Raw genomic sequence first — 10,527 nt, 5'->3', positions numbered from 1 at the left:
GTGCTCTACAGCAACGTTCCCTCGGGTTCTGCTGCTGTAAGCAGAGATCAGTGCCTGTCCCTCATCTCTCATGTGAGGAAGCAATAGGACTGGTGTTGGAATGGTGTCTCTCAAGTTCCAATGCAGAGAACTGCTGTGGCCAGCAGCATAAACAGAGAAAACACCAAATATCCTGATTTGTGAGGGACTCGCAAAGTTCACAGAATGATAGAGCAGCTTAGGTGCTTTTTAAGATCCTTTACAGCCCATTTCCTACCCCCTGCCACGGGCTGTTAGCCAGCCACCAGATCAGGCTGCCCAGGCTCCCCATCCAGCCTTCAACCCCTTCAAGGCCTCTCTCTTCACTCAGTGTAGCCCAGGAAAGCCAAAAGGTTGGACACCCACACTGAAACCCACAGCCATTGAAATACACTAAAATTCAATCACAGGGAACCACACTGTTGACCGGCCACCAGCTTGATGGTAACCCCATGTATATGATGGGTCTTTGAGTTCAACCCATCAGCCAGTTGTTCACATGCTTGTATAAGCTGTCTGCTGGACAGTCTGTATATCAAAAGCTTTGTTTAAACCTCCCAAATACCCCACATCCTTAGCCTTCCCTTGGTCCACACAGTGGGAAAGGTTGTCGTATGCATGCCTCCTATTGCACTCTATCTCAAATTAAAATTAGGCCCAAGAGAAGATCCAAAATCATACCAGAAATTTGTAGTAGGCCACTATATTGAGAATTCTATTTTTTGGTGGGAAAATGTTTGAAATACTGAATCATTGCCCTCCCTCACTTATGCATAATAATCAAACAACTGAATCAGAGCTTTGGTTAACCTATCTTCATGAAAAATACATACTAGAAATAGGTCTGCTGAGTGGGAAGTAACTTCAGTTTTTGAGACTTTCTACTAAAGTAAAAGGAACATACAGGGATAAGATAAATTAATTCTATATTATGTCTTTACATGTAAAACATGTAAAGAAAACATCTGAAACTTTCCTAAAAGCTTCCAGTGACAGAAATCCCATAATCTTCCTAGTCCAACTAATTAAATATTAAGTAGTTTTACTAACAGCAAGTCTTCCTAATACCTATTTTTTCTCTTGTTGCAATTAAAGTCCATAGATTCATGTCTTCCTCACTGCAGACACGGAGAAGAAAACATCAATGCTGTTACCTCCAAAAAAAAATAGAACTTTAAAATCTCTTCAAAGAAAAATAGTCTACTGCCTGTAATGTTGAGAGATCAAATAAAACATCTGATACTAACTCAAGTCAAATTTATTCTTGTAGTTCTCCTTCATGCAGGAAACTAAAAGGGAAATTTCTGAGTAGGAAAAAAAGGAATGATTCCTTTTAAAATGCCAAAATGAAACACCAAAGTTGTAACGCTATTACTTTCTTTCCATCCATGTTACCAGCTTTATTAAAATATTGATAAAATTTGTTAAATTTCTAAAATAATTTAAAAGAACCCTCAGCCTCCACTGTCACATTTGGGCATAGTGAATATGTAGGGCTTAGGATTTATTTAGGCTATTGTGTTGTTAATTTGTACCGTAAAGGAAGTAGAGACGTGGAGATGTTTTTCAAGTCTGAATTTAAATTAAGCTGTCCACGTTATTATGATGGATCAATGGCAGATTGCATTGAGAAATGAGGGATGAGTATTTTTTATCAGCAGTCTTGTCTCCCTGGTGGCTTTATCACACTGCCAACACTAGCTGCCAACACTAGCTGCCAACACTAACTGCCAACACTAACTGCCAACACTAACTGCCAACACTAACTGCCAACACTAACTGCCAACACTAACTGCCAACACTAACTGCCAACACTAATACATCATAATACTGTCAATATTAAAATACTTCTGCTATTTACTGACTCAAGAGGTATTGCTGGACTATTTTTGTATTCTTACCTCCTCCAAGTTCATAAGCCTCATTAAGAACATCAATGCATTATTATAGCACATTATATTTCTAAAAAGGATAAAAGTCTGCCCACATGGCAATGTGGAATTTGAACAAAATAAACTGCATGACAGGCCCATAAGGCTGCTGAGGCATCATACCCAAATGGGGGAGGGAATCCTACCATAACCTGCTCCATGACCCTTCAGCACGTGTCTTTTTGTGGTCTATCATTTTAAAACATAAAAAGCACTTCCTAGAAAATTCAGATTGATGCAAGGGCTGAACCTCATTCAATCCTGTCTCCCAGTCACTCGAGCTGTACAGAGAATGGAGACCTGAGATAACAGAATTCCTGTAAAATATGTTCTTTATACCTTATAACTAAAAATCCAACCATATATATTCTTTAGAACTGGATTTTGCTTGTTGCCATACCACGGACAAAAGATTCAAAGTAACTTTTCTTGAACACTTGCCTTCTTTTTGATATATCAGGACCATTTTTACTCTATAATCCCTTTGTATTCCTCACTAGCCCACTGTGCCCCATATTTGGGGTATGTTAAAAGTCACACCATATCACCTTCCAACTTCACACACTATAATGTGATTCATTCTTTTATACTGCCGTCACTAAAAAGTTGTCCCAAACAGGGGGATGGGAAGTAGGTTCTTGTAAAGTTCAGCTCCTGTGAGTGTTGGAGGCTGTTTAATTTGTTCTAAAAAGTCCAGAAGCAGATCTATGAATAACCACATAAGGAATAACAAATACATTTCCCTCACCACATTCAAGCTTTAAACTATCAGAAAAGAAAGCAGAAATGAAAAATACTACAATAGGTAGAGGTGTTTTATTCAGGCTTCCTGTTTCACCATCTGTATTGACATTTTTAACACTTCATCACAATGAGAAATTAGAAAAGGAATCGTAATTGTAAATATTGAATATGACTGCTACGTTTTCTCATTCCCTCTCTCATTTGTTATAAGATACTGCAGTGTATCTCGTGTCTCTCTTGTTAGCATTTCATAGAGCACTTCCACAAACATACGTTTGGTCTTGTTCTCAGCACTTTGTTCTGTCACCGCGACAGATGGCTTTACACTGAAGCATATGAAAATATTAAATTCTCCATAAACCTGTTGAAGTATGAAATGTCTGCAAGTAATCACTATCTTGGCAACTACTTCTTTAATACAGGTATTACAGTGTACTATGCAGTGTTCCCATACTGACTTCAGATTTGACATTGCCCACTCTAAACTCAGTTCTCACTCAGCTTATTTAGTAGTAGCACGGCTTGATTCAAAATGATGTCACTTCTAAGCAGAAAAGAGCATTTTAGTTATTGTCTTTCTGATTACCACTGAGTAATAAAATCACATTAGAAAGATTAAATTTAGTCACATCAGGTAATTGTGTCAGCGCATGAAGGAATCTGGAGCACTACAGGACTTGGTTTGTTTCTGTCTCCTCTCTGACATTAAGACAGATGTTATATTTATTTTCAACAGCTGTTGGTAGAACATTGTCCTCGCAGACTTGATTCCAGATTTCTCTCACATCATATTCTATCCTATGGCAAACTGGCCACTAGCTCTGCAAGCTTAAAGAGAGAGCAAAGAGGATGTTCACAATGCTTATCACTCTCATGACACCTATACTAAACCAAGAAAATTCACTTTCAATTTGCAAACCAGGACAAACGTGAATACTCCTTAAACATATATTAACAAAGCAGTCCAGAAAGAACCCTACAGCTCATCTAAGGTTGCAAGGCAGCATGGGCAGGGACACCTCCCATTGGGCCAGGCTACTCCATGCTCCGCCCAGCCCAGCCTTGAGCACTGCCAGAGATGGGGCACCCACAACTGCCTTGGACAGCCTGTATCCAGGCTCAGAAGTTCTTCCAGATATCCAACCTAAAACAATTCTCTTTGTCCTATCACTTTGCTCATGATAAAGTACTCGTCTCTAGCCTTTTCAGGCTGAACAGGCTTCCCCAGAACAAGACCAAGCAAGAGTCTTGACACCATAAAGTCATGGAGTGTGACATCACCGGGCAATGGACTGTGACCTCACAGCTCTGCACTGCTCATACTGGGGCGCAGCAGAGCCTGACCCAGCCGAGCTTGTTCCTGGTGTCTGGCTGAGCACGTTGGCGAGGTCTAGAGACCCAGCGAGGCTTTCTTGGTTTGTGCTGCGGGGTTTTGGGAGCTGTTCTCAGTGCCCAACCCCACCACATTCCCTGTATTTCCCTGGCACTGCCTGGATCAGGCAGCCGGGTCCCAAAAAGCGCAGTCGAGGCAGAGGAGGTGAGAGATGGGGGGTCACATCCCTGGGGTGGCCACAGGGTTCAGGGAGCTGCTAAGGCTGCATCTACAGCCAGCAGGGAATGGGGTGGCTGATGGACCAGGCCACAACTGCTGCCTACCCCAGGACACAAACTGACTATGGCATCTCCTTGCAGCATTTGGGACTCACTCCAGAAGGGGAGCACATTTCCATCTCCTGCTGCCCAGCCCAGAACGTGGCCATGGAGGAGCAGTTCTGTGCCATCTGCCGAGACGCAAGACCTGACACCTACGTGGTGCCCTGCGAGCACCACTTCTGTCTCCGCTGCATCCTGCAGTGGACCTTGAGGAAATTCACCTGCCCGCTCTGCAGGAGGCTCATGAGTACCATCCACTTCGCAGTGCGGGCAGATGGCTCTCTGCCCTGTGTCATCACGCTGCCATCCGAGTACGAGGCAGAGAGCCACGATACAGCCTCCCTGTGGGACGTGGCCGCCCCGCACCCAGCTCCATCGGGCAGCCCCACCGAGCACGGAGAAGAGGAGCTCCCCGGCACGTCCCACACGGCTTCAAGGGATGCAGACGCCGGTCCCAGCCTTACACCTGTCCCCGGGGAGGAGCACGAGCCCCAACGGGAGGCAGCAGCGGCACCTTCAGCCCAGGCCTGCAGCAGCAGCCCCCAACGGGAGGCAGCAGCGGCACCTTCAGCCCAGGCCTGCAGCAGCAGCCCCCAACGGGAGGCAGCAGCGGCACCTTCAGCCCAGGCCTGCAGCAGCAGCAGCAGCAGCCCCACCGCTGCCCAGCGGGGCAGGGACGGCTTGGCCCGCAGGTCCGGCCGCCCCAGGAAGAGGAGGGCCCGCAGCTCCTGGAGCACTTCGCAACCCCGAAAGAAGCCGCCCCCGCGGCACCATTAGCAGCATCCATCGTTGTTAATAAATAACATTGAGAACTACACGGCTGTTCTGCCTCGGTTCTACTCGGAGCAAAACGTGCAGCACGTGGGCGCTGCCCGAAATGGCGGCTGCTGTTCCTGGACTCGGGGCACGAGAGTTATTCAGTGCTCTACAGCAACGTTCCCTCGGGTTCTGCTGCTGTAAGCAGAGATCAGTGCCTGTCCCTCATCTCTCATGTGAGGAAGCAATAGGACTGGTGTTGGAATGGTGTCTCTCAAGTTCCAATGCAGAGAACTGCTGTGGCCAGCAGCATAAACAGAGAAAACACCAAATATCCTGATTTGTGAGGGACTCGCAAAGTTCACAGAATGATAGAGCAGCTTAGGTGCTTTTTAAGATCCTTTACAGCCCATTTCCTACCCCCTGCCACGGGCTGTTAGCCAGCCACCAGATCAGGCTGCCCAGGCTCCCCATCCAGCCTTCAACCCCTTCAAGGCCTCTCTCTTCACTCAGTGTAGCCCAGGAAAGCCAAAAGGTTGGACACCCACACTGAAACCCACAGCCATTGAAATACACTAAAATTCAATCACAGGGAACCACACTGTTGACCGGCCACCAGCTTGATGGTAACCCCATGTATATGATGGGTCTTTGAGTTCAACCCATCAGCCAGTTGTTCACATGCTTGTATAAGCTGTCTGCTGGACAGTCTGTATATCAAAAGCTTTGTTTAAACCTCCCAAATACCCCACATCCTTAGCCTTCCCTTGGTCCACACAGTGGGAAAGGTTGTCGTATGCATGCCTCCTATTGCACTCTATCTCAAATTAAAATTAGGCCCAAGAGAAGATCCAAAATCATACCAGAAATTTGTAGTAGGCCACTATATTGAGAATTCTATTTTTTGGTGGGAAAATGTTTGAAATACTGAATCATTGCCCTCCCTCACTTATGCATAATAATCAAACAACTGAATCAGAGCTTTGGTTAACCTATCTTCATGAAAAATACATACTAGAAATAGGTCTGCTGAGTGGGAAGTAACTTCAGTTTTTGAGACTTTCTACTAAAGTAAAAGGAACATACAGGGATAAGATAAATTAATTCTATATTATGTCTTTACATGTAAAACATGTAAAGAAAACATCTGAAACTTTCCTAAAAGCTTCCAGTGACAGAAATCCCATAATCTTCCTAGTCCAACTAATTAAATATTAAGTAGTTTTACTAACAGCAAGTCTTCCTAATACCTATTTTTTCTCTTGTTGCAATTAAAGTCCATAGATTCATGTCTTCCTCACTGCAGACACGGAGAAGAAAACATCAATGCTGTTACCTCCAAAAAAAAATAGAACTTTAAAATCTCTTCAAAGAAAAATAGTCTACTGCCTGTAATGTTGAGAGATCAAATAAAACATCTGATACTAACTCAAGTCAAATTTATTCTTGTAGTTCTCCTTCATGCAGGAAACTAAAAGGGAAATTTCTGAGTAGGAAAAAAAGGAATGATTCCTTTTAAAATGCCAAAATGAAACACCAAAGTTGTAACGCTATTACTTTCTTTCCATCCATGTTACCAGCTTTATTAAAATATTGATAAAATTTGTTAAATTTCTAAAATAATTTAAAAGAACCCTCAGCCTCCACTGTCACATTTGGGCATAGTGAATATGTAGGGCTTAGGATTTATTTAGGCTATTGTGTTGTTAATTTGTACCGTAAAGGAAGTAGAGACGTGGAGATGTTTTTCAAGTCTGAATTTAAATTAAGCTGTCCACGTTATTATGATGGATCAATGGCAGATTGCATTGAGAAATGAGGGATGAGTATTTTTTATCAGCAGTCTTGTCTCCCTGGTGGCTTTATCACACTGCCAACACTAGCTGCCAACACTAGCTGCCAACACTAACTGCCAACACTAACTGCCAACACTAACTGCCAACACTAACTGCCAACACTAACTGCCAACACTAACTGCCAACACTAACTGCCAACACTAATACATCATAATACTGTCAATATTAAAATACTTCTGCTATTTACTGACTCAAGAGGTATTGCTGGACTATTTTTGTATTCTTACCTCCTCCAAGTTCATAAGCCTCATTAAGAACATCAATGCATTATTATAGCACATTATATTTCTAAAAAGGATAAAAGTCTGCCCACATGGCAATGTGGAATTTGAACAAAATAAACTGCATGACAGGCCCATAAGGCTGCTGAGGCATCATACCCAAATGGGGGAGGGAATCCTACCATAACCTGCTCCATGACCCTTCAGCACGTGTCTTTTTGTGGTCTATCATTTTAAAACATAAAAAGCACTTCCTAGAAAATTCAGATTGATGCAAGGGCTGAACCTCATTCAATCCTGTCTCCCAGTCACTCGAGCTGTACAGAGAATGGAGACCTGAGATAACAGAATTCCTGTAAAATATGTTCTTTATACCTTATAACTAAAAATCCAACCATATATATTCTTTAGAACTGGATTTTGCTTGTTGCCATACCACGGACAAAAGATTCAAAGTAACTTTTCTTGAACACTTGCCTTCTTTTTGATATATCAGGACCATTTTTACTCTATAATCCCTTTGTATTCCTCACTAGCCCACTGTGCCCCATATTTGGGGTATGTTAAAAGTCACACCATATCACCTTCCAACTTCACACACTATAATGTGATTCATTCTTTTATACTGCCGTCACTAAAAAGTTGTCCCAAACAGGGGGATGGGAAGTAGGTTCTTGTAAAGTTCAGCTCCTGTGAGTGTTGGAGGCTGTTTAATTTGTTCTAAAAAGTCCAGAAGCAGATCTATGAATAACCACATAAGGAATAACAAATACATTTCCCTCACCACATTCAAGCTTTAAACTATCAGAAAAGAAAGCAGAAATGAAAAATACTACAATAGGTAGAGGTGTTTTATTCAGGCTTCCTGTTTCACCATCTGTATTGACATTTTTAACACTTCATCACAATGAGAAATTAGAAAAGGAATCGTAATTGTAAATATTGAATATGACTGCTACGTTTTCTCATTCCCTCTCTCATTTGTTATAAGATACTGCAGTGTATCTCGTGTCTCTCTTGTTAGCATTTCATAGAGCACTTCCACAAACATACGTTTGGTCTTGTTCTCAGCACTTTGTTCTGTCACCGCGACAGATGGCTTTACACTGAAGCATATGAAAATATTAAATTCTCCATAAACCTGTTGAAGTATGAAATGTCTGCAAGTAATCACTATCTTGGCAACTACTTCTTTAATACAGGTATTACAGTGTACTATGCAGTGTTCCCATACTGACTTCAGATTTGACATTGCCCACTCTAAACTCAGTTCTCACTCAGCTTATTTAGTAGTAGCACGGCTTGATTCAAAATGATGTCACTTCTAAGCAGAAAAGAGCATTTTAGTTATTGTCTTTCTGATTACCACTGAGTAATAAAATCACATTAGAAAGATTAAATTTAGTCACATCAGGTAATTGTGTCAGCGCATGAAGGAATCTGGAGCACTACAGGACTTGGTTTGTTTCTGTCTCCTCTCTGACATTAAGACAGATGTTATATTTATTTTCAACAGCTGTTGGTAGAACATTGTCCTCGCAGACTTGATTCCAGATTTCTCTCACATCATATTCTATCCTATGGCAAACTGGCCACTAGCTCTGCAAGCTTAAAGAGAGAGCAAAGAGGATGTTCACAATGCTTATCACTCTCATGACACCTATACTAAACCAAGAAAATTCACTTTCAATTTGCAAACCAGGACAAACGTGAATACTCCTTAAACATATATTAACAAAGCAGTCCAGAAAGAACCCTACAGCTCATCTAAGGTTGCAAGGCAGCATGGGCAGGGACACCTCCCATTGGGCCAGGCTACTCCATGCTCCGCCCAGCCCAGCCTTGAGCACTGCCAGAGATGGGGCACCCACAACTGCCTTGGACAGCCTGTATCCAGGCTCAGAAGTTCTTCCAGATATCCAACCTAAAACAATTCTCTTTGTCCTATCACTTTGCTCATGATAAAGTACTCGTCTCTAGCCTTTTCAGGCTGAACAGGCTTCCCCAGAACAAGACCAAGCAAGAGTCTTGACACCATAAAGTCATGGAGTGTGACATCACCGGGCAATGGACTGTGACCTCACAGCTCTGCACTGCTCATACTGGGGCGCAGCAGAGCCTGACCCAGCCGAGCTTGTTCCTGGTGTCTGGCTGAGCACGTTGGCGAGGTCTAGAGACCCAGCGAGGCTTTCTTGGTTTGTGCTGCGGGGTTTTGGGAGCTGTTCTCAGTGCCCAACCCCACCACATTCCCTGTATTTCCCTGGCACTGCCTGGATCAGGCAGCCGGGTCCCAAAAAGCGCAGTCGAGGCAGAGGAGGTGAGAGATGGGGGGTCACATCCCTGGGGTGGCCACAGGGTTCAGGGAGCTGCTAAGGCTGCATCTACAGCCAGCAGGGAATGGGGTGGCTGATGGACCAGGCCACAACTGCTGCCTACCCCAGGACACAAACTGACTATGGCATCTCCTTGCAGCATTTGGGACTCACTCCAGAAGGGGAGCACATTTCCATCTCCTGCTGCCCAGCCCAGAACGTGGCCATGGAGGAGCAGTTCTGTGCCATCTGCCGAGACGCAAGACCTGACACCTACGTGGTGCCCTGCGAGCACCACTTCTGTCTCCGCTGCATCCTGCAGTGGACCTTGAGGAAATTCACCTGCCCGCTCTGCAGGAGGCTCATGAGTACCATCCACTTCGCAGTGCGGGCAGATGGCTCTCTGCCCTGTGTCATCACGCTGCCATCCGAGTACGAGGCAGAGAGCCACGATACAGCCTCCCTGTGGGACGTGGCCGCCCCGCACCCAGCTCCATCGGGCAGCCCCACCGAGCACGGAGAAGAGGAGCTCCCCGGCACGTCCCACACGGCTCCAAGGGATGCAGACGCCGGTCCCAGCCTTACACCCGTCCCCGGGGAGGAGCACGAGCCCCAACGGGAGGCAGCAGCGGCACCTTCAGCCCAGGCCTGCAGCAGCAGCCCCCAACGGGAGGCAGCAGCGGCACCTTCAGCCCAGGCCTGCAGCAGCAGCCCCCAACGGGAGGCAGCAGCGGCACCTTCAGCCCAGGCCTGCAGCAGCAGCAGCAGCAGCCCCACCGCTGCCCAGCGGGGCAGGGACGGCTTGGCCCGCAGGTCCGGCCGCCCCAGGAAGAGGAGGGCCCGCAGCTCCTGGAGCACTTCGCAACCCCGAAAGAAGCCGCCCCCGCGGCACCATTAGCAGCATCCATCGTTGTTAATAAATAACATTGAGAACTACACGGCTGTTCTGCCTCGGTTCTACTCGGAGCAAAACGTGCAGCACGTGGGCGCTGCCCGAAATGGCGGCTGCTGTTCCTGGACTCGGGGCACGAGAGTT

General features: G+C 45.2%; 3 protein-coding genes across 9 annotated transcripts in view; 2 read left to right on the top strand and 1 right to left on the bottom strand.

Moving 5' to 3' along the window:
- LOC146755229 (rho GTPase-activating protein 32-like) overlaps positions 1-10,527 on the bottom strand; it is a 338,547-nt gene that overhangs the window by 309,907 nt on the left and 18,113 nt on the right. The gene's annotated exons all lie outside the window — the stretch shown is intronic.
- LOC146755233 (uncharacterized) lies at positions 7-5,249 on the top strand. The gene is made up of 2 exons (XM_085526250.1): positions 7-4,230; positions 4,386-5,249. The coding sequence occupies exon 2, from the start codon at positions 4,452-4,454 to the stop codon at positions 5,121-5,123; it is 672 nt and encodes a 223-aa protein (XP_085382376.1). The 5' UTR covers positions 7-4,230; positions 4,386-4,451; the 3' UTR covers positions 5,124-5,249.
- On the top strand, positions 5,273-10,507 carry LOC146755232 (uncharacterized). Its single transcript, XM_085526247.1, has 2 exons — positions 5,273-9,496; positions 9,652-10,507. Exon 2 carries the CDS (start codon positions 9,718-9,720, stop codon positions 10,387-10,389), a length of 672 nt encoding a protein of 223 aa, XP_085382373.1. The 5' UTR covers positions 5,273-9,496; positions 9,652-9,717; the 3' UTR covers positions 10,390-10,507.

This window comes from Coturnix japonica, chromosome 35 (assembly GCF_054131305.1).
Source record: "Coturnix japonica strain WE chromosome 35, WE-NBRP24, whole genome shotgun sequence".
In the NCBI taxonomy this organism is placed as follows: Eukaryota; Metazoa; Chordata; class Aves; order Galliformes; family Phasianidae; genus Coturnix; species Coturnix japonica.
Note: the sequence above shows the minus strand (reverse complement) of the source record. Positions and strands in the feature narration are given on the sequence as shown.

Bases quoted from the DNA above. Each gene is read 5' to 3' on its own strand.
- LOC146755233 (XM_085526250.1), top strand. From the start codon at position 4,452: ATGGAGGAGCAGTTCTGTGCCATCTGCCGAGACGCAAGACCTGACACC.
- LOC146755232 (XM_085526247.1), top strand. From the start codon at position 9,718: ATGGAGGAGCAGTTCTGTGCCATCTGCCGAGACGCAAGACCTGACACC.